The sequence below is a fragment of the Rhinatrema bivittatum genome, chromosome 1 (genome assembly GCF_901001135.1).
Source record: "Rhinatrema bivittatum chromosome 1, aRhiBiv1.1, whole genome shotgun sequence".
NCBI classification, from domain to species: Eukaryota; Metazoa; Chordata; class Amphibia; order Gymnophiona; family Rhinatrematidae; genus Rhinatrema; species Rhinatrema bivittatum.
The window spans coordinates 533,708,917-533,731,747 of NC_042615.1; the positions used below are offsets into that span (position 1 = coordinate 533,708,917).

Below are 22,831 nucleotides of genomic sequence, written 5' to 3' on the forward strand. Positions count from 1 at the left end.
TTTGGGTATTTTTTTTATTTCAATCTAATTTACTGCACACTAACACTGATTACACTGATAACTTTATTTAAGTATATTCAGTGGGATGATTATCTCACCAAACATCCTTGACAACTTATCTGGCTGAGTTTAAACAACTAAATTGTCCGGTAGCTGCTTTTCTGAATATTGACCTCTATAAAAGATTAAATAATGCAGAATCCTGCACCCCCCCAACACTCATTTTCTACCCAAGGCTGGGATGAATATCAAGATGAGAGGCAATACTATTCCTTCTTCTGTTGATATAAAGCAAAGGAATATGCTCTTCCTTGTAAATTATAATGTTATAAGTTCAAAAACTTTAAAACCACACACAAAAGAAACATAGAAATTATGGCAGAAAAAGACCAAACGGCCCATCCAGTCTGCCCAGCAAGCTCCCACACATTTTCCCCAAACTTATCTGTTTCACAAATCACCAAGTTCAGGGCCTTTGTTGGTAACTGTTTGATTCGAATTTCCTGCCACCCCCTGCCGTTGATGCAGAGAGTAATGTTGGAGTTACATCAAAAGTGAAGCATAAAGCTTAATGGTTAAGGGTAGTAACTGCCGCATCAAGCAAGTTACTCCGATGCTTGTTTACCCAGCCTGCACAGATCAATGCCTTGTTGGATGTTGTCTGAATGTAAATCCTCTTTTCCACATTTCCCCTGCCATTGAAGCAGACAGCAACGCTGTATATGCATTCAAAGTGAAGTATCAGGCTTAATTGGTTTAGGGTAGTAACTGCTGCAACAAACAAGTAACCCCCATGCTTATTTGTTTACCCAGACTGTGCAGTTCAGTCCTTGTTGGATGTTGTCTGAATGCAAATCCTCTTTTCCACATTTCCCCTTGCCCTTGAAGCAGAGAGCAATGTTGGAGTTGCATTAACCATGTGAAGGCTTATTGAGTAAGGGTAGTAATCACCAGGTAGCAGCCACCATTCCAGCAAGCCACTCCCATGCCTCTTCTCTTCATTCCCATCCTCTAGCCTTTATGGATCCACAGTGTTTATCCCATGCCCCTTTGAAATCCTTCACAGTTTTAGTCTTCACAATATACTTTTTGCAGCAGTTACTGATGAGCCAGAACTTCAAAAGGTTTTTTTTTTGTTTTGTTGCTTTTTAATGAGTGTCCACAACTCTTATGAACATAAGATATGCTATTTTGAGTCAGAACAAGGGTCCATCAAGCCCAGAATCCTGTTTCCAAACAGTGGCCAATCCAAGTCACAAGTACCTGGCAAGTACCCAAACAAATACATCTTCTAACCAGATTAAATCTAACCTTCTTCCTATACGCAGACAATTCAGACTCTCCTCCCCATAAAAGAAACTTTCACAAACACACTAAAAACCTGGGACAACCACCTTCTGAAAATAACTACTCTCTCAAATGTCCCTCAACCTCAACCACAACAAAACTGAAATACTTCACATCAACAAGACCATCTCAACCCTCAAAGACAACAACCCAGCACCTGCAATAGATGACAGAATAACCTCCTCAGCCAGAAATCTCGGTGTACTCATTGACAATGAACTCAACATGAAGAATCATATCAAATCAATAAAGGATGGATTCTTCAAACTGCAAATACTCAAAAAAAAAATCAAACCACTTCTCTATGCCCATGACTACAGAACAGTACGCCAAGCACTGCTTTTCTCCAAACTCGACTATTGTAATGCCCTACTCCTGGGCCTCCCATCCAACACCCTCAGGCCACTTCAATTGCTCCAAAATGCAGCGGCAAGATCACTCTCTAACACCAAAAAATCTGAACACATCTCACCAATCCTCAAAAACCTGCACTGACTGCCCATCACACACAGGATTCAATACAAAGTTCTAACACTCATACACAAAGCACTATACACTCAACAAGGGAACGATCCCCAACAGTGGCAGGCCCACCACTCTGGAACAGCCAACCCCCCCAACTTAGGCTCAACCCCACAACCCAATCATTCAAAAAGAACCTTAAAACATGGCTCTTCAAAAAAGCATATCCAACTACCACCCCCCCCCCCCCCCCCCCACACACACACACACCCCTCCCCCCCTTCCCACACCACCCACCACAGAACCTCATAACCACATATTGTGAGCAACCCCAAAAACCCAAGCTTTCTTACTACACTTGATGCCAAGTTTTAACGATTTTCTCTACCTCTATTATAACTTATGACTACCCACAGACCAATTGATACGCATGTTACAAAGTTTCAATGCAAAATGTTACAAACATAAGAACATGCCATACTGGGTCAGACCAAGGGCCCATCAAGCCCAGCATCCTGTTTCCAACAGTGGCCAATCCAGGGCATAAGAACCTGGCAAGTACCCAAAAACTAAGTCTATTCCATGTTACCATTGCTAGTAATAGCAGTGGCTATTTTCAAAGTCAACTTAATTAATAGCAGGTAATGGACTTCTCCTCCAAGAACTTATCCAATCCTTTTTTAAACACAGCTATACTAACTGCACTAACCATATCCTCTGGCAACAAATTCCAGAGTTTAATTGTGCGTTGAGTGAAAAAACACTTTCTCCGATTAGTTTTAAATGTGCCACATGCTAACTTCATGGAGTGCCCCCTAGTCTTTCTATTATCCAAAAGAGTAAATAACCAATTCACATCTACCCATTCTAGACCTCTCATAATTTTAAACATCTATCATATCCCCCCCTCAGCCGTCTCTTCTCCAAGCTGAAAAGTCCTAACCTCTTTAGTCTTTCCTCATATGGGAGCTGTTCCATTCCCCTTATTTTGGTAGCCCTTCTCTGTACCTTCTCCATCGCAATTATATCTTTTTTGAGATATGGCGACCAGAATTGTACACAGTATTCAAGGTGAGCTCTCACCATGGAGCGATACAGGGGCATTATGACATTTTCTGTTTTAGTCACCATTCCCTTTCTAATAATTCCCAACATTCCGTTTGCTTTTTTGACTGCCGCAGCACACTGAACAGACGATTTCAGTGTGTTATCCACTATGACGCCTAGATCTTTCTTGGGTTGTAGCACCTAATACGGAACCTAACATTGTGTAACTATAACATGAGTTATTTTTTCCTATGTGCATCTGTCATTTTGATGCCCAATTTTCCAGTCTCACAAGGTCTTCCTGCAATTTATCACAATCTGCTTGTGATTTAACTACTCTGAACAATTTTGTATCATCTGCAAATTTGATTATCTCACTCGTCGTATTTCTTTCCAGATCATTTATAAATATATTGAACAGTAAGGGTCCCCATACAGATCCCTGAGGCACTCCCCCTTCCACTGAGAAAATTGTCCATTTAATCCTACTCTCTGTTTTCTGTCTTTTAGCCAGTTTGCAATCCACGAAAGGACATCGCCACCTATCCCATGACTTTTTACTTTTCCTAGAAGCCTCTCATGAGGAACTTTGTCAAACTCCTTCTGAAAATCCAAGTATACTACATCTACCGGTTCACTTTTATCCATGTTTATTAACTCCTTCAAAAAAGTGAAGCAGATTTGTGAGGCAAGACTTGCCTTGGGTAAAGCCATGCTGACTTTGTTCCATTAAAACCATGTCTTTCTATATGTTCTGTGATTTTGATGTTTAGAACTTTCCACTATTTTTCCTGGCACTGAAGTCAGGCTAACCGGTCTGTAGTTTCCCGGATCGCCCCTGGAGCCCTTTTAAAATATTGGGGATACATTTGCTATCCTCCAGTCTTCAGGTACAATGGATGATTTTAATGATAGGTTACAAATTTTTACTAATAGGTCTGAAATTTCATTTTTTAGTTCCTTCAGAACTCTGGGGTGTATACTATCCAGTCCAGGTGATTTATTACTCTTCAGTTTGTCAATCAGGTCTACCACATCTTCTAGGTTCACCGTGATTTGATTCAGTCCATCTGAATCATTACCCATGAAAACCTTCTCCAGTATGGGTACCTCCCCAACATCCTCTTCGGTAAACACCGAAGCAAAGAAATCATTTAATCTTTCCGCGATGGTCTTATCTTCTCTAAGTGCCCCTTTAACCCCTCAATCATCTAACTGTCCAACTGACTCCCTCACAGGCTTTCTGCGTTGGATATATTTTAAAAAGTTTTTACTGTGAGTTTTTGCCTCTGCGGCCAACATCTTTTCAAATTCTCTCTTAGCCTATCTTATCAATGTCTTACATTTAACTTGCCAATGTTTATGCATTATCCTATTTTCTTCTGTTGGATCCTTCTTCCAATTTTTGAATGAAGATCTTTTGGCTAAAATAGCTTCTTTCACCTCCCCTTTTAACCATGCCAGTAATAGTTTTGCCTTCTTTCCACCTTTCTTAATGTGTGGAATACATCTGGACTGTGCTTCTAGGATGGTATTTTTTAACAATGACCATGCCTCTTGGACATTTTTTACTTTTGTAGCTGCACCTTTCAGTTTTTTCCTAACAATTTTTCTCATTTTATCAAAGTTTCCCTTTTGGAAGTTTAGCACGAGAGCCGTGGATTTGCATACTGTTCCTCTTCCAGTCATTAATTCAAATTTGATCATATTATGATCACTATTGCCAAGCTGCCCCACCACCGTTACCTTTCTCACCAAGTCCTGTGCTCCACTGAGAATTAGATCTAAAATTGCTCCCTCTCTCGTCGGTTACTGAACCAATTGCTCCATAAAGCTATCATTTATTCCATCCAGTTATCTCTCTAGCGTGTCCTGATGATACATTTACCCAGTCAATATTGGGGTAATTGAAGTCTAAAAGAAGAAGAAGCAAAAAACCTTGCACATCCGCAAGTATCAAAGTACACTGGTGCAGGATAAATTTTGTCACCAGCAAATTACTCAAAAAACTTTATTAAAGTTCCAACGAGAAGAGGTAAATCAGTATACAGATGGCAACTCCATGGGTTGAATGGAAGAGATATTACAGCGGTCCCCCGACACGGTCCCATGTTTCGCTAGGCTGCATCGGGAGGGACCAGCACGAAGGTTATTATCTAGACATAAAAATATATATAAAAGTCACTATACATAGATGGTGAAACGGCTGTACATATAATAGCAAACTGTACACATACCTTCTAGCAGTAGTCAATGGAGCGCGAACGCCCTCACATTTGACAATCAAAGGTGAGAAAAGGCGCGAAAGCAGACAGTCTCGCGAGAGCTGTCAAAGGAAATCACATGCGGCCATGCGGACACTGTAGCATGTGTTGTCACACTGAGCAATCCTCCGGGTTTGTGCATCCCCTTACTGGCCGTCTTTTTAAAGTACGAGTGGACTCTGACTGTGTGACAAAAGGAGTTGTCTATGTTATAAAATGTCCTTGCCCACTCCTGTATGTTGGGAAGACCACCAGGATGCTCAAGACTCGGATGATAGAGCATTGCTCAAATATACGTCTTTGTAGATTAGATGAACCCCTGGTTTCACATTGGTCGGAACGCGGCCACTCCGTTTCTGATCTTTCCTTCTCAGTTCTCGAGGTGGTTCACCGTCCCACTAGGGGTGGTGACTTCTCAGAGATTCTGGGTCGAAGGGAACAGAAATGGATTTTCACTTTGGACACGGTTTCCCCGAAAGGACTCAACAAGGATATCGAGTGGTATTTGTTCGACTGAGTCGCTGTTGTGATTTCCTTTGACAGCTCTCGCGAGACTGTCTGCTTTCGCGCCTTTTCTCATCTTTAAATGATTGTCAAATGTGAGGGCGTTCACGCTCCATTGACTACTGCTAGAAGGTATGTGTACAGTTTGCTATTATATGTACACCCGTTTCACCATCTATGTATAGTGACTTTTATATATATTTTTATGTCTAGATAATAACCTTCGTGCTGGTCCCTCCCGATGCAGCCTAGCGAAACACGGGACCGTGTCGGGGGACCGCTGTAATATCTCTTCCATTTAACCCATGGAGTTGCCATCTGTATACTGATTTACCTCTTCTCGTTGGAACTTTAATAAAGTTTTTTAAGTAATTTGGTGGTAATTGAAGTCTCCCATTACAAAGTCCAATGCAAAATGTTAAAATGTTTCAATGTAAAACAAAAAGTCTACATTATTAGACTCCTCTGTTACACTGTAAACCAGTGGGATATGTTCGATGAACATCGGTATAGAAAAACAAATAAATAAATCCCATGCTACTAATGCCGGCAACAATCAGTGGCTATTTCCTATTGATTTAATAGCAATTCATGGACTTCTCCAGGAACTTATCCAAACCTTTTTGAAACTCAGCTACACTAACTGGCTTAACCACATTCTCTGACAATGAATTCCAGAGCTTAACTGTTCGTTGAGTGAAAAAGAATTTTCTCCTGTTTTAAATGTGCTACTTGGTAACTTCATGGAATGCTTCCTAGTCCTTGTATTATCCAACAAGATTAAATAACGATTCATATTTACCTATTCAAATCCTTTCATGATTTTGTAGACCTCTATCATATCCCCCTTCAGCAGTCTCTTCTCCAAGCTGGACAACCATAACCTCTTCAGCCTTTCCTCATAAGGGAGCCATTCCAAACCCTTTTATCATTTCTGTCATCCTTCTCTGTAGCTTTTCTGTGCAACTATAACTTTTTTGAGATGCGGCGACCAGAACTGCACACAGTATTCAAGGTGCAATCTCATAATTTAACGATACAGAGGTATTATGAAATCCTCCATTTTATTTGCCATTCCCTTCCTAATAATTCCTAACATTGTTTGCCTTTTTGACCGCCACGGCGGGAAGTTCTAAATACTTATGACAGAAAGTCCCCCTAATGCTTTTGCCTGCCCCATTTCTTCTGTGGCAAATTCTTTCCAAAAGCTGCAGGGAAATTAAACCCTTGGTTAAAAGATGAACTATTTCAAAACTGTGCAAGCAAACTGACTTGCAGGCCTATTGCTCTAATTTTACCTGCAATTAAATTAAAAATGGTCCTTAATATGGCACAAGAAATTTGGCCAGCTCAGATATCCCTACAATGAGAAAAGCAAGGCTAAAGGTCAGCAAAAGAAAGAAATGTGATATTCAATTAAGTTCTCAAATCATTATAAACATGGGGAAAATGCTCTCTCCCAATCCATTATGCAGCTGTTATCATAGGAGTAAAACCAATCCCCAAACTGGCTTAATTTCCTAGTTTCCTAAAAAAGAAAACTGAAATCATGTTAACTGATGTAAAGCAAATATATCCAACGCAATAGCAGTGACTGTATGTACCCTGAAAGTGCTGCAGATCAGCATGGCAAATCAATATCCATTAGCTGCACTCTTTGCAAGTTTATATGTTATGTTCTGTTGGACTCACATAAGAATTACACAAAGATTGGGGTAGATTTTCAAAGGGGTACGCGCATAAGATATGCGCGTACCCCCCGAAAACCTACACCCAAACCCCCCCCCCTGCGCGCGCCGAGCCTATTTTGCATAGGCTCGGCGGCGCACGCAAGCCCCGGGACGCGCGCAAGTCCCAGGGCTTGCACGGAGGGGCGTGTCGGGGGGCGTGCCGGGAGTGACGTGGCGTTTCGGGGGTGTGTCCGTGGACGTGGTTGCGGCCCGGAGGCGTGACAGCGGCCCCTGGACCAGCCCCCGGACCGGAACATGGAGCGCGGCAGCCGGCCCTGCGTGCGCAAAGTTACGCCTGCTTCGAGCAGGCGTAACTTTCGTGATAGAGGTAGGGGGGAGGTTTAGATAGGGCCGGGGGGGGGGTGGGTTAGGCGAAGGGAAGTTCCCTCCGAGGCCGCTCCGATTTCGGAGTGGAGGGAATGGAGGCAGGCTGCGCAGCGCGCGCAGGCTGCCGATTTTGGGCAGCCTTGCACGCGCTGACCCCGGATTTTAATGGCTACGCGCGTATCTATTGAAATATCCCGTGCGCGAACAAAAGTACGCGTGTGCGCAGATTTATAAAATCTGCCCCATTGTGTGGCAATGAACTTTCAAGACAATGGGTGCTTTCTTTCAGATCCGTCTATCTGGAGAAGGGACCTATGTGGTCTTGGAAAGTTAATGAATGTGCTGACCCAAAAGTACCACCACCTACAAAGACTCCAGTTTTCTCCAGGATAGACATATGGCTCCTAAAAAAAAAAAAACCCAAACAATCTCTGCTTCAACACAAAGGGCCTTAGAGAAAGAGAGACAGATATTGAATGCCTATTTATACCACTGTAAGAGGGGGCGGCATGGTTTACATACATAGTAGGCGGTATGAACGGGAAAGTATAAATCACTGAAGATTTGCTGCAAATCAACTCCCAAATGACAGAAAATCTTCAGTAATGTGTATTTTCCTATTCATACTGCTTACCTATGTATATAAAACCACCAGCCCTAAAACTACCCCACCCCATTCAGAGTTAAAAGTGCCCTCTCTTACAGTGGTATAAATAGAGAGTGACATTGATAGCCTATGTAAAGGCTGGCTTTCTCTCACAACCTTTTCCGAGTAATATGCCTGCGATGTACAGTATATTAATCAGTGCATGAAGCGAAAAATAGCGCGGGTGCGATCGTACCTTGTGGAAATTACCTATGCGATGCGGAAACAAGGAAATTAGCCTAACCATGCCCCCCCCCCCCTTTTTTTTTTTTTTTTTTTTAAATCACGGACGCTATTTCTGCTCTATTTATAGAATTTTGATAAATCTAGGGGTTAATGTATGCTACAGCTGAATGAGTTATACATTTGCATCAGAGCCGGTGCAAAAGTATTTGGCACCCTAGGTGAATCTTCAGTCATGTGCCCCCCCTTCTCCCTCAACTAAACTCCGGAACAGACCTTCCTCCTTCCACCAGCAGTAGCTCCAACACAGCGCGCCTTTCTTTGGCAGTATTGGCTCCGACCGCATCCCTTTGTGCCTCGTGCTGCTGGGATTTTGGTGCCCCCAAAATGCTGAGGCTCTAGGCGACTGCCTAGTTTGCCTAATGGAAGCACCGGCCCTGGTTTGTATGGTTAACCAGAGACTAAGCTAAACTTTTGCATATATAGCTCAGTACAAACCTCCCACTGAGTAAAAGTGATGAGAAGATTTTTTTTTTTTTTTTTTTTTAAAACACGATGATGAAGAAAGCTTCCTTTTTTTTCCTCTTCTGCTTTCCACAAGGGATGGAGCTGAACACACGATATTAAAAGGGGGGTAAAACTACACATTTTTGAAAACAAGAGAAATCCCAGCTGCACACTGCCATGCAGTGTTTGTATTAAAGAGGAATATGTAAATCATTACCCGTCTGAAACACAAGCTCCTTCCCTCCTACGCCTGCTGCCTCCAAGTTAATAAAGGCTCGAACCAGCTTGGCCCATGGATGCTGCGTGATGAAGCCATGACTAGCCTTGAAAAGGAAGAAGAGGGGGGGGGGGAAGAGATGGGGGGGACACACAGTGGTGCAAATCAAACATCTTTAAACAGCTTTAGGTACCAAAGTCCACCGTCATTTAAAGAACCAGTAAACATGTACTCCCTAGAGGTGAGTGAATAAACACATTTGAAACTTGAGAGCAGCAGTATCTGCCCCTCTTCAAGGAGCCAGCATGCTGCCATTTCAATCACACCACATCCTCCTTGCAAAGGCAGGCAGTGAAAAGTACTAGAGGAGTTTGGGGGGGGGGGGGGGAGGGAGGAAGGTGGCAGAGCCTGTTTAGGCTTTAACGACTTTCAATCATAGCTACAGGCGCAACTGAGATACCTCTCGCAGCCTGTATCCATCGGAGAGGACCCAAACCGGTCAGTTCAATACGCACTCAGGAGGCACAACCTTCCAAATGAAAATGGATGATGCCAACCTGGTAATTCCAGACTCTCCATCCCCCATCTCTTCTGCCACAAAATCTATGATCATCTGCATTTGAATTTTGGGCGCAGGTCCAAGCGTAGGGTCTGAAGACAGCTTTTTCTTGGCCTCTGGGCTGACTTAATAACAGTGCAGTACAGGAGAGGTGGGCAATTAACACCCTGCTACCCCCTCAGTGGAGACCTGATACTGCAACTATGGCCAAAGCAGGATTAGACCTCTTGCTTAAAAATAAAACAAAAACCCACAGATTCTCCATCTAGGAGTTAGAACAACTAAACCATCACATGACAATAGATGAGAAGTAGGTTAGAGTAACATGGGACTCATGAGATCAAAGTTTAAAGTCTTGCTTCAACTACTAACACTCTTTATGACCTTGAATAAGTCACTTTCTCCCACTAACTGATGCACATACCTACACTTTAAACTCTTTGGGGGCAGGGATTCATCTTACATGTACGTAATTATTTTGTACAGAGTCCTATCTTAAGGTGTAATTACAGTTTGCTTTTAAAACTAATTGTAGGGTTCTTTGTTATTAGGTGGTTATGCAATGTAACACTTGTAAAAACTTCTACAGCCACAGACTTTCAAGTCAAACCTTCCACATCTCTCTCTGAGCGGACATTCATCTTCCTCCTAGCCCCCAAACCAGTGCTACAAAGTTTCATCCTACCTGCAAAATGTTCTCTTCGGCACCATTAAACAGAAATATGATGGCATGTTGCAGGGTCTCAGATGATCTGGATAATGCATTCAGAACTTCCAACATTACTGCACAGCTCACAGCATCATCACTGGCACCTGAAAATGAGGATATATGGAAAAGAAATTTTACAAAAAGATTGATCTGCAGTTGTTTTCGGCTCATGGCTTTGACTCTAATGAGGCTCAACAGAAATAGTACAAGATGACCTTTGGATATTGCTAACAAGAAGACATTTAACAGAAAGATGAGAACCTACAGCCCATAGGCCAAATCCAGCCCATGAAGCCCTTTCATCTTCTGGCCCACGGAACACACTGTAGCTCTGAGGCCATATCCCTCTGCCACCAACATCCAACAACATCCTGGGTTGCAAGTGTCACTACACGTCATAAAACAGACACTTTGGGTCTTGTCAGATGTTGCTGGCAGGGAGCAGGGGATGGCAGCAAGGTACAGCCGGGCTCATGTAATGCATCACCTAAGACAGCAAGCGGCTAATTATGGAACATCACGACTCCATGTGGCAGGCGGAGAAGATGCAGTGGCAGCAGAGCATCGTAGGGGGGTTACAGGGCCAGAAAGTGCTGAGAGGACTGATAAATCAGAGCCATGTGCTGGGTATATGTGCATTCTTTCTGACCCCACCACAGGTCACTTATGCTAAGCCTGGTGCCAATATCAAGTAACTATTTTTTTTTTCTTTATATGATTAAATTCTAAAGAAATGCTCTCCACAGAACACACCCAAACAGCTGCTCTTTTCTCTGGAGTGTTTGGTGTCTCCAAAACTTCCAACCCATTTTTCATTTCTCCCAGTGGAGGTAATAGGGACGTTGTGAGAGAGACCCCTCCCTCCTTTTCATTTCTCTAGGTAGGGATGCGCCCCTACCACCCACAAAGCAGGAAAGAGCTACAAATGTGGCCCCAAGGAAAACAGGTTTGCTCACCCCTCTTAATATTTATTTTATTTAAAAGTTTTATATACCGCACAATGGGTAGGGAACTATCCGTCTAGGCGGTTTACATAATCACACATACATAATTAAGCAATACGTAAATACAAACAAATTAAAATTTTTGGAATAGACAATTATATTGTCTATTCCAAAGGGGCGTGGGATAAACACTGTGGATCCATAAAATCAAGAGGCCGTCAATAAAGAGTGGGTGGCTCGCCAGAATGAAGGCTACTGCCTGGAGATAATACCCTTATTCAATAAACATACACATGGTTACTGCGACTCCAACATCGCTCTAAGCTACAACAGCAAGAGGAAATGTGGAAAAAAGGATTCGCACTCACAAAGCGGGGAGTAGCTGGCTTGTTACGGCGGTTACTACCCCAAACCAAATAAGCCTGATACTTCACTTTCAACCCATATCCAGCATAGCTCTCTGCTTCAACGGCAGGGGAGAAGAAAAAAACTGATACTTCACGCATATCCAGCATAGCTCTCTGCTTCAACTGCAGGGGAGAAGAAAAACTGATACTACACGCATATCCAGCATAGCTCTCTGCTTCAACTGCAGGGGAGAAGAAAAACTGATACTACACGCATATCCAGCATAGCTCCCTGCTTCAACGGCAGGGGAGAAGAAAAACAACCAATAAGGGCTGAATAACATAGTCTGGGTAAAACAGATAAGCATGGGTGTAACTTGCTTATTGCGGCGGTTACTTCCCCTACTACCCCTAACTAATCAAGCTTGATATTTCACTTGGATGCAGCTCCATCACTGCTCTCTACATTAATGGTGGGGGTGGAAGGGAAATAGAACCAAAGAGCTAAGAGAAACAGATAAGTATGAGAAAAAATGTGTGAAGCTTGCTGGGCAGACTGGATGGGCCGTTTGGTCTTCTTCTGCCGTCATTTCTATGTGTTTCTATATTGACAATCATAATGTAATATGGTAAACTTTAATATAAATTGTATGCACAGGTAAAAAGGTGGGTTTTTAATAGTTTCTTAAATTCTGTATGGTTAGCTGTCAGTCGGATGTGTTCTGGGATTGAGTTCCACAGTATTGGGCCGGCTACAGAGAATGCTTGTTTACGAGTCAGAGCTAAACTAACGGATTTTATTGATGGTACTTCTAAAATGCATTTGTCAAGGGAACGGAGTTGTCTAGTCGGTCTGTAGTTTCTTAATAATGAACATAACCAGATAGAGTTAGTAATGTAGAGTAGGTTGTGTATTGTAGACAAAATTTTATACGTTATACGATATGAAATTGGAAGCCAGTGCAGGTATTGTAAAATAGGGGTGATGTGGTCTCTCCGGGATACATTACATAACATTCGGGCAGTTGCGTTTTGTATTAACTGTAGAGGTTGTATAGTGGATTGAGGTAAGCCGAGGTACAGTGAATTACAATAGTCTAATGAAGATAGGATTAGAGCCTGGGTGATCAATCTGAAATCATTCGGAAGAAGAAGTGGTTTAAGCTTTTTTAACATGTAAATTTTGTAAAAAGATTTTTTTACAATTTCAGATATGTGGTCAGTCATTGTAAGTCTAGACTATTACTATACCCAAGTTTTTTGCATGAGGTTTTATGTTAATGGTTTGATTCTGGAAAGTGAAAGTTGATGGTGGTTGATGGATTGAGTCAGGTACAGTTGATAAGTAAATTAATTCTGTTTTATTTGTGTTTAATTTCAACCTGTTGTGGGAAAGCCATGTTTTTATTGTTGATAGATATAGATGTAATAGGGAAAAGGTTTGAGTCCAGGAATCTGTAAAAGGTATAGTAAACTGTATATCATCTGCGTAAATTTTAAAGTTAAGGTCTAATCCAGCAAGAAGACGGCAAAGAGGTAGTAAATAGAGGTTGAACAATAGAGCTGAAAGTGCAGAGCCTTGTGGTACACCTGTCTTAGTGGAGTACCAGTCAGAATGATAAGGACCTACTGTAATTCTTTGTTTACGATTGGTTAGAAAAGAGGAAAACCATTGTAAGGCAAGACCTGTAATGCCAATCTGCGATAAGGTGGAAAGTAGAATATCATGGTTTAGCGTATCAAACGCAGCTGAGATATCAAGTAATACCAATATGTAATTGGAGTTGGAATCAAAGCCTCTAATGATTGAATCGAATGATGACATTAGCAAGGATTCTGTACTGTGACCTTTTCTAAAACAGTGTTGATTGTTATGTAGGATATTATTCTCTTCAATATAGGACCATCTTATTCAATATCCAAAAGACATTGTGCTACTTCTATTGGGTTTTCCTTTTAAATGACATCACTCCTATTTAATTACTTTTGGGTGTATGAAGGCAAAGTGATTTTCCTAATATGCTGTAAAAGTCAATGATAAGAATAAAGCTTCAGACCAGTAAGTTCCCGATTCACAGGCATCAACTCAGCCTGAGGACAATACCTCCTACCCAATCACTGCTCAATGGCCATTTACTGACCTACTGCATTAGGTGTTTATTGCTAACTAGCTGGAGAGGCTGTGAATTCTGCTATGTGATATTCTTGGCTTAGGACATCTAACAGAAGTCAGGGATAAATGCTCCACCCTTAGCAGCAGTAAATCCGTTCTAGATGAGTATCTGTAACTAGTCAATCAAAATATTTACAGACATCTGTTTATTATTGTTATTATATGGTTCAAATATTTTTCTTTTGATATTGTCCCATGTATACCACCAACTCTTGGGATCCAGTTGAAATCTAATTCAAATAATATACTGGCAACAAACCCTGCTGCAAAGAAAAACCTGCATTTTTCAGAAAACTATAGGCTCTCACTCTCTTTGGTATGTTTCAGCCAAGATGTTCCCACACCCTTCTACTGTTGGCCGAGTGAAACATCTGGCAAAAGCAGCCAGCCGTGCCCCTTTTCTTGATTACTACAATATGTAACTCCACTTGCTCATCAGCTTCATATTTATTTACACACAGATCCAGATCTCTGTTTTTGGGGCAGGTCTAAAGGGTTCCCAGTCAGAAGCATGCAATTCATCCACTTACATCTGAAGCCACACCAGCAGCAGCTGCCAGGGGGGGCCCTGCTTAGGAAGAACAAAAGGCTATGTTTTTCCCCCACCCATATTCTGGACTTCTCTTTTCTATCTGAAACCCATGAAAGCAAACTTCACATCTTCTAGAAAAAACACATTTCCTCCTTATAGGACTAAAAAAAAAAAAAAAGAGAACGACACAAAAAACCCCCCAAAGCATCTCTCTGCAGTCAGTAATTGTTTATTATCCCATCTTCACAGTGAGTGTGCCATGGCAAGGGAGGAAAGCAGCAAGGAAAATGTGCTGATCTACCTCTGATTCAAGCCTGATCTATATATCGATCTAGCATAAGGGGGATGAGGAATCAATACACTCCGGTCACAATGTGAGTGAGAGAATGGCAACCCCCCCACCCACACAGATTTTCATCCCAATGAGACCCACAAAACAAGGATTTAAAAATTTGCGATTGCACCCTGGGTAGGAGAAGGAAAACAAAACCTCACCCTTTGGAGGAAACAGGATCACTTTCCTTTTGGGTTTTAAATTCAACAGCAAATTCATCCCGAGAATCATCTCACCCACATAATTTCAAGTATGTGTTCCAACACATACAAATAAATCAAATCATATTAATATGTTTTCAGTTTTTCCCTCTGGGATTTTTTTTTCTTGGTTACATGCCTGTGCTTTATGCTCATTTATAATGAGGAAATAAAACCTCTTCAGGCAGCACAATTAGCTTGATGACCACGAATGGAAATTTTCAGCGCACACCTCAGTGCCTGTGCCTTCACCGGCTGCACCAAATAAGTAGGAATCAGTCAACCTGAGCCAGCAACTGCTGAAGAAACACAACACATCCTAACTACCTCGTGCAAGCAAGTGAAATTTAATTTCAGAGCTGCAAGAATGACCTTATCCTGCTACAGCAAGGTCACAAGAGCCCACACTGGAAGTTTCACTCCAAGTACTCTGCCAGAAACTTTTTATTTTGCATCATGATGTTCAAAAGTTTGCATTTACCTAAAAGCTCAGTACCCAAAAATTGCACTTGCATACAATTTGGGGTTGGGAGTGCACTGGAGAGTATATTCCAGTCCCGACTCTATAGAATAGATTAGCCCAACATATTCAAAAATGTCACCTTCTGTTAAATATATCAAACCCAGCCAAAACACAGAAGGGAGCCCCTTCTGCAGCTAGCAAAGCACAGGAGAAAGCGCGACATCGGGCACGTACCTGGAGTGTTCACTACCGAATCAAAATGGCAGTTGGACAGCACAGCATGCTGAGCCCCGCCTCTGGGCTCCAGCTTCACCGCAATGTTGGTTATGTTGTCGTAGTAGCTGGTGAAGCCACCCAGGAAGTCCAGGCTGAAGGTGCCAGTGGGCCTCTGTACATCCACGGACAACCTGTGCACCTTGCTGCTTGCTGCCTCAATCCGCTTAATCTGCTCCAGGAGGTAGTTGACGGTGAGGACTTCATTTGCTGGACTCCCAACAGGCCTGGAGCCAATGCTGGTCACATGTTCAAGATACTCCCTATAAAAAAAAAAAAAAAAATCCCCACTATTTTAAAGTTATTTCTACTGATTTCAGTTATTCTATCCAAAGTGGTTTTCAAATATAGTCCTCAAATATTCCTCCTTCCCACCCCTATCCCCCCCCCCCCCCCCCAAAAAAAAGCAATTACATCAAGTTATGTAGGGTAACCAAAATATACAGATTAAACTGATTAGATCAAATGTATGAAAAGATGATATCAGTTTATGGTTCTCAAAGACTGGATATCAAATCAGCACGAACACACTGGAAACAGGTTTCACCACTTAATTACACTTCCTAAAGCACTGCATTTATTCAGCAGCTCAAGGTAATTATATAGAAACAATCTGCTGTACTTTTTTTTTTTTTTAACTGAAGGTTTAATCCTGTTGGTTTGGCCAGGATCCAGTGTTTCAAGTCCCCTAACAAGGAGTAGATAAAAAGGAGGCCGGTGGCAGGGCATAGTATTAGTTTTAGCCAAAAAGGCAGCATGAACATAGAAAACCATCACACTAGATCAGACTAGGGGACCATGAAGCCCAGTATCCAGCTTCTTATAAAAGTGGCCAACACAGATTACAAGCACCTGGCAGGATCCCAAATAGTAGAAAGATTACATACTGCTTTTGCCTAGAAACGAGCAATGGCTTTCCCCAAATCTACAGAGTTCATTTATGGACTTTTCCTCTAGGAACTTGTCCAAAACGTTTCAATACTGAGCTATGCTAACTGCCTTTTTACCACTTCCTCCAGCAATAAATTCCAAAGCTTAACTGTGCACAGAGTGAAAAAATATTTTCTCCGATTTGATTTACATATTCCGCTAACTGCGCACAGTACTCTAGGTGCAGTTGTACCATGGAGCAATACAGAGGTATTACGATATAAGAACATTATTCCTTACCTGCTAATTTTCGTTCCTGTAGTACCACGGACTAGTCCAGACCAGTGGTTCTCAACCGGTGTGTCACGACACACCAGTGTGTCGCCAAGAACACGCAGGTGTGTCACCACACTTCCCGGTCCCCCACTGACCCAGCTGCTCCCCGGTCCTCCTCCGCCCGGGCTTAAAATGCTGTCAGTGCGAGCGGAACGCGGCAGAACAGCTGGAGTCAGCGGCACCAGCATGCTCTCTTCTTCCCACCCCCGCTGCCCGGAAGAGGAAGTGGTGAGCAGTGGGTGCGTGCGCAGGAAGAAGAGACCATGCTAGTGTGGTCAGCGTCGACCCGAAGAACAGAAGAGAGGCGCATCTGAGGAATGAGCAGCACGGCTCGCAGAAAAATGAAGAACAATGTCAACCCCCACAGCCGATGGGACTCCTTTCTCCGCGAGGGCTGAAAATGAAGGAGGAGGCTGCTGCTGCCGCTAGTTCCGGGGAGGGAGGGAGAGAGAGTGAATGAGCAAGCAAGCATGTGTGTTTGAAATCCTGTGTGTGTGTGTGTGAGATAGCATGTATGTGAATGATTGAGAGCCTGTATACGTGAAAGAGAGTATTGTCTGTGATTGAGAGCATGAATGTAAGTTTACGAGTGGGAACCTGTATACAGGGAGGAGGAATAGCCTAGTGGTTAGAGCAGTGGACTCTGAACCAGGAGACCAGGGTTCAAGTCCTGCTGTCGCTCCTTATGACCTTGGGCAAGTCACTTTACCCTACATTGCCTCAGGTACAAAACTTAGATTGTAAGCCCTCTGGGGATAGAGAAATACCTACAGTACCTGAGATTGAATGTTGGTATATAAAATTGGGAAGTGTGTGACTGAAAACCTGTTTGTGTGAAAGAATGTGTGTATATGATTGAGATCCTTTGTGTGTGAGAGAGATCATGTGTGTATATAAGTAAGAGAGAGCGCACATGTGTGTCTGTGTGTGATTGAGACCATCAGATGAGAGCGAGCATGTTTGTAAGCATATAAATGAGAGTGTGTGTGAGAAAAACCGTCAGCATGTATGTGTGATTGAAAGCCTGTGTGTGTAAGCGTGAAAAGACAGCATGTGTGTAAATGTGTAATTAAGAGTCTATATAAGTGAAAGAAAAAGCATGTGTATATATGAGTGACTGAGAGCATGTGTGTATAGGTGTGTAATTGAGAGCCAGTGTGAGAGAGAGTGCTGACAGAGAGGATAAAGTTCCAAGCAAACCACCCCTGCTCCTGGATATCAAATGTTCTCCCAGGTATGCAGAGCAAAAAACTTTTTATATCCTTATTTTTCATTACTGGGTCTTTGAAATATTTTATTGGTATATAGAAAATTTTATATGAGTTTTTAATTATTGGATATTCCACTCATCAGCTGTTCTTGTTGTTAGTATGGTTTTACTGCTATTGATTTTATATTTCTTGATTTGTTTTATAAGGATGGGTGACGTTTCTTTTTTCCTTTATTACACTGCATACAGAGACTCTGGCTTGTTGCAGTTTCCAATTCAGTTTTTTCTGCATGCTTCTAGTTATGCATTTTGGTCTCTTTATTCTTTGATAGGTGAGGGTCAGCACATGCGATTCAGGTGATGTTTTCTGCTGGTGTGTAGTTTCTGTGTAGGGCTCTATAGCAGCCTGACTTGGTCCGTTTTCTTAATAGGAGATGTATTGGTGTCTTAAGGCCTGGTGTAATATTTTCAGAGTTGCCTTTAAGTGCTGTTTAAGTGCTGGAAATTGGTGCGGTTTTGGTGTGGGATGTTTACTATTTATGCAATTTCTGTTCAGACAGAATACGTATCTTTTCCTTGTGTCATTTTAAACAATAAAAATAATTACCGGACCTTTACTTTTCATTTCCACCGTGAATTGTAATGAGCAGTGTGTCACACATGTGAGCGTGGCCTGTCCGGTGTGTCACGATGGGAAAAAGGTTGAGAACCACTGGCCCAGACAGTGGGTTGTGTCCCCCTTCCAGCAGATGGAGTCAGAGAAAAACCTGAAGGGCGCCCCCTTATAAGCTGGTGCACCCTCTACTTCCCTTCAGTATTACGAATATCAAAGCCTGAAGAAGAAAAGATGGATGATTCAAGGAATCAAAACTTCCAACTTGAAAAACGAACATGACATATGAACTTTGGCAATAAACCAAACTTGCAAAATGAACCATTGAACAGTAAGAACACAGCACTGTAGCTCTAAACCACTGTAGCAGAGAGGCAATCCCAATCCCATAAATCCTTAAGGAGGGCGTCTGGACTGATCCGTGGTACTACAGGAACGAAAATTAGCAGGTAAGGAATAATTTTCTTTTCCCTGTACGTACCCGGATCAGTCCAGACAGTGGAATATACGAAAGCTCCCAATGTAGGGTGGGCCCCGGATAGCCCTGCTCGAATGACCTGATTGCCAAAGGAGCCAAATACCGGTGGCTGTAGAGTCAGGTGATAGTGCTGAGCAAAAAAGTGTGCAGAGATTTCCAGGTAGCTGCACGGCATATCTCCTGAGGTGAGAGACTGGCTCTCCACCCAGGAAGTTGCTTGAGCTCGGAGTGAATGGGCCTTGATGCCCAGTGGAGTCGGTCGGCCAGCACAGATGTACGCTGCCGGGATAGCTTCTTTTAACCAGCGAGCAATCATGGTCTTCGAGGCCTTGGTTCCCTTCTTGGGATCGCTCCATTGGACAAAAAGACGGTCCGACAAACGAAAATCATTAGTAACCTCCAGATAGCGAGTGAGAATGCGCAGGTCCCTGGAATCCTCATTTGAGAAGGACGGCAATTCCACCGTCTGATCCATATGAAATGTGAAGATCACCTTGGGCAGGAAGGAAGGCACAGTACGCAAGGAGACTCCCGAATCCATGAAGCGGAGGTAGGGTTCTCTGCAGGATAGCACTTGAAGTTCGGAAATCCTGCGGGCAGAGGAAATAGCCACCAGGAATACTTTATCAACTTGATCCATGCAAAGGTAAGAATTAAGCCAAGAAATAGAGAAGGAATCAATAAATCTAGCTTTCCAGAAATTTACTGGGGAACCAGAGGTTCAACTATTCTCATCTGCTGGAGTCAGAAAAATACAGAAGGGAAGTAGAAGGTGCACCAGCTTATAAGGGGGCACCCTTCAAATTTTTCTCTGACTCCATCTGCTAGAAGGGGACACAACCCACTGTCTGGACTGATCCTGGTACATACAGGGAATCTCCATTATAATCTTCATTCCTTTCCTAATAATCCTAACATTGTTTGGTTTTCTGGCCAAGGATTTCAACGTATTGTCCACGACGACACCTAGATCCCTTTCCTCACATGGAATCCTAACCTAGTTTGGATTATTTTTCCCCTATGTGCATCACTTCACACTTGCCCACATTGACATTTCTTCTGCCAATGTCCTCCAATTTCTCACAATCCACATGTGATTTAACACCTGGAAATCATGTTTTGCCTGCAAATTTTAAAACCTCACTCGTTCCCTTTTCCAGATCATTTATAAATTTATTAAAAAGCACCAGTCCCAGTACAGATCCCTAGGGCATGTCACTGTTTACCTTCTTCCAGTGAGAAAACTGACCTACTCTTTCTTTCCTGTCTTTTAACCAGTTTTCAGTCCATAGTAGGACATTGCTCCTATTCCATGACTTTTTAATTTCCTCAGAAGTCTTTCATGAAAGACTTTTCGAAACACCTTCTGAAAATCCAAATACACTACATCAACTTGCTCACCTTTATCCACATGCTTATTAACCCCCTTCAAAAAAAGAAAAAAAAATGTAGGAGTTTAGCAAGGCAAGATTTCTCTTGGGTAAATCCATAATTAGTTGTGTCCCATTAAATCATGTCTATATGTATGTTCTGTAATCCTAGAATGTGGCGGCAAAAATATCCAGACTGAAAGGTTTCAACCAGGGCAGCCAGATGTATGGTACTTACATTTCTGTTCATATTTTTTCAGTTTGTGTATCAAGTGTTGAAGTGGTATTAGTTTCCTAATAGAGTAAAAATTAGGATTTTCAGTTTCAGAGTGAAGTGTGTTTCACATTACCAATACTGACTGTAACTACAAGCATGGCAGCTGAATGAACAAATTTTCACAAGCACTAGAATTCATCTGCCTTAACTCTCATTCACGCTCACCCAACCCTGCCATACCCATTCACCGTGCCCCCTTAGTTAATGAAAGGTATCATATAATAGCCATTTTTGGTAATAAAGGGGCCATGGTTTAATGTTACAAATACGTTGTAGCAGCAAAGTCCATATTGGCCTGACGACTTTGAAGATATAATTCAGGCCAACCTGATGGTATCCAGCCAATGCTGCCAGAAGGCAGATTCTAATGCAGGGCTTCCCAAACCTGTCCTGGGGACCCCACAGCCAGTCGGGTTTTCAGGATATCCACAATGAATATGCATGAGATACATTTGCATACCATCTCATCTGTGGTAGCCTTCAGTGGGAGGCATTTGGCCATAATTATATGACCAAGCAGGGTTTGACATGCAAAATGTAAAAATCCCCTTGCCTTATAACTGGGCCAATACAATAAGAACTGTGTGGAAAGGGTGTAGGGGATGGCAGGGAAGAGATGTCTGCTGATTGAACCCACCATATTAAGACCAGAGATTCCCCCCAGCCATTTTGAGCCAAATTAATTTTGGATAATGTCAGGCACCCACAGTAATACATACGTTGTCTGGGGAGAACCGACAGCTTCAGTAACATAATCTCGAGCGCACTCTATCGCTAATTGTTGCATGAACAGCAAGTGTAGCACTTTTAAATAAGGGAGGGGATGAGGCATGCGTGCTCAGGCTTGGTACCACTATCAGTAATATGCGTAAGGCCGAATTTTTAAAACCCCCGCAGGCATAAAAATTGGCACTTAAGCGCACAAGTGCCGGGCCCCGAAAAAGGGGTGGGCCAGAAGGCGAGGTCTGGGAGGGGCAGGGTGAGACGGAGGCCGGCTGGGTCAGTGCAAACTGCTTCCGCTCCAGAGGAGCAGAAAGTCGTAAGATAAAAAAAAAATTTTCAGTGGGTAAAAGGGAAAAGGAAGGAAGCTCCTAATTGGAGCTGACTGGGAGGGATCTTCCCTACCCCCCCAGCCTAACCTTCCTTTCCTTTCCCTTCTCCACCCCAACCGCTAACACCTACCTACCCACCCGAAATTTTTTTTTATTTTATGACTTACTGCGCCTCCGGAGTGGAAACAGTTTGCACGGGCCAGCCGGCCTCCGACACACCCTGCCCCTCCCAGACCTCACCCCCCTGGCCCACCCCTTTTTCGGGGCCCGGCAATTTTTATGCCCGCAGCCGTTTAAAAAATTCGGCCTTATGCACATTACTGATAGTGGTACCAAGCCTGAGCACGCATGCCTCGTCCCCTCCCTTATTTAAAAGTGCTACACTTGCCGTTCATGCAACAATTAATCCTTCCCCACTATACCCTAGGCTCACCTCACTGCCAGCGGCTTTTCACTAAATCTCCTTGTCCCTGTTGCTCACTCTACCTGCCCCCCCGTTTGTTTGTTTTTTAAACACACTTTTTGAGTGGGGGTAGGGATGAGCTGGTTTGCAGGCCTAAAGGGGGGACCATCCCTTCATGGGGGATTCTCTCATGCATGGCTTCGCTGAATCAATGCTGGAAGAAAGGTGGAGAGAGAAAGCAGGATGGAGGGTAGGCAGACATGGCTCATTACCAGCAGCATGTACCCAACCCTGACAAATTAATAGGTGGCATTTTCTAACCTGAATTTGAAATTCACAGACATTTCTATTAGTAACTCAGCTTCAATTTGAGCAAGACTGGATTTCAGAAGATATTTTTGGTACTCCATAATCGCATCAAATTTTAAAAAACATTGTAATCCTTTTGTGGGAA

The 22,831-nt window shown here is 42.8% G+C and overlaps 1 protein-coding gene across 2 annotated transcripts in view; it reads right to left on the minus strand.

The window, feature by feature from the left end:
• Positions 1-22,831, minus strand: part of ERMP1 (endoplasmic reticulum metallopeptidase 1) — a 128,039-nt gene that overhangs the window by 80,693 nt on the left and 24,515 nt on the right. For both annotated transcript variants that reach the window (XM_029613903.1, XM_029613896.1), the window contains exons 2-4: positions 15,730-16,031; positions 10,479-10,606; positions 9,235-9,340 (exon numbers count right to left, since the gene is read on the minus strand). In XM_029613903.1, coding sequence (XP_029469763.1) covers positions 9,235-9,340; positions 10,479-10,606; positions 15,730-16,031 — 536 coding nt within the window. The remainder of the gene's footprint in view (positions 1-9,234; positions 9,341-10,478; positions 10,607-15,729; positions 16,032-22,831) is intronic.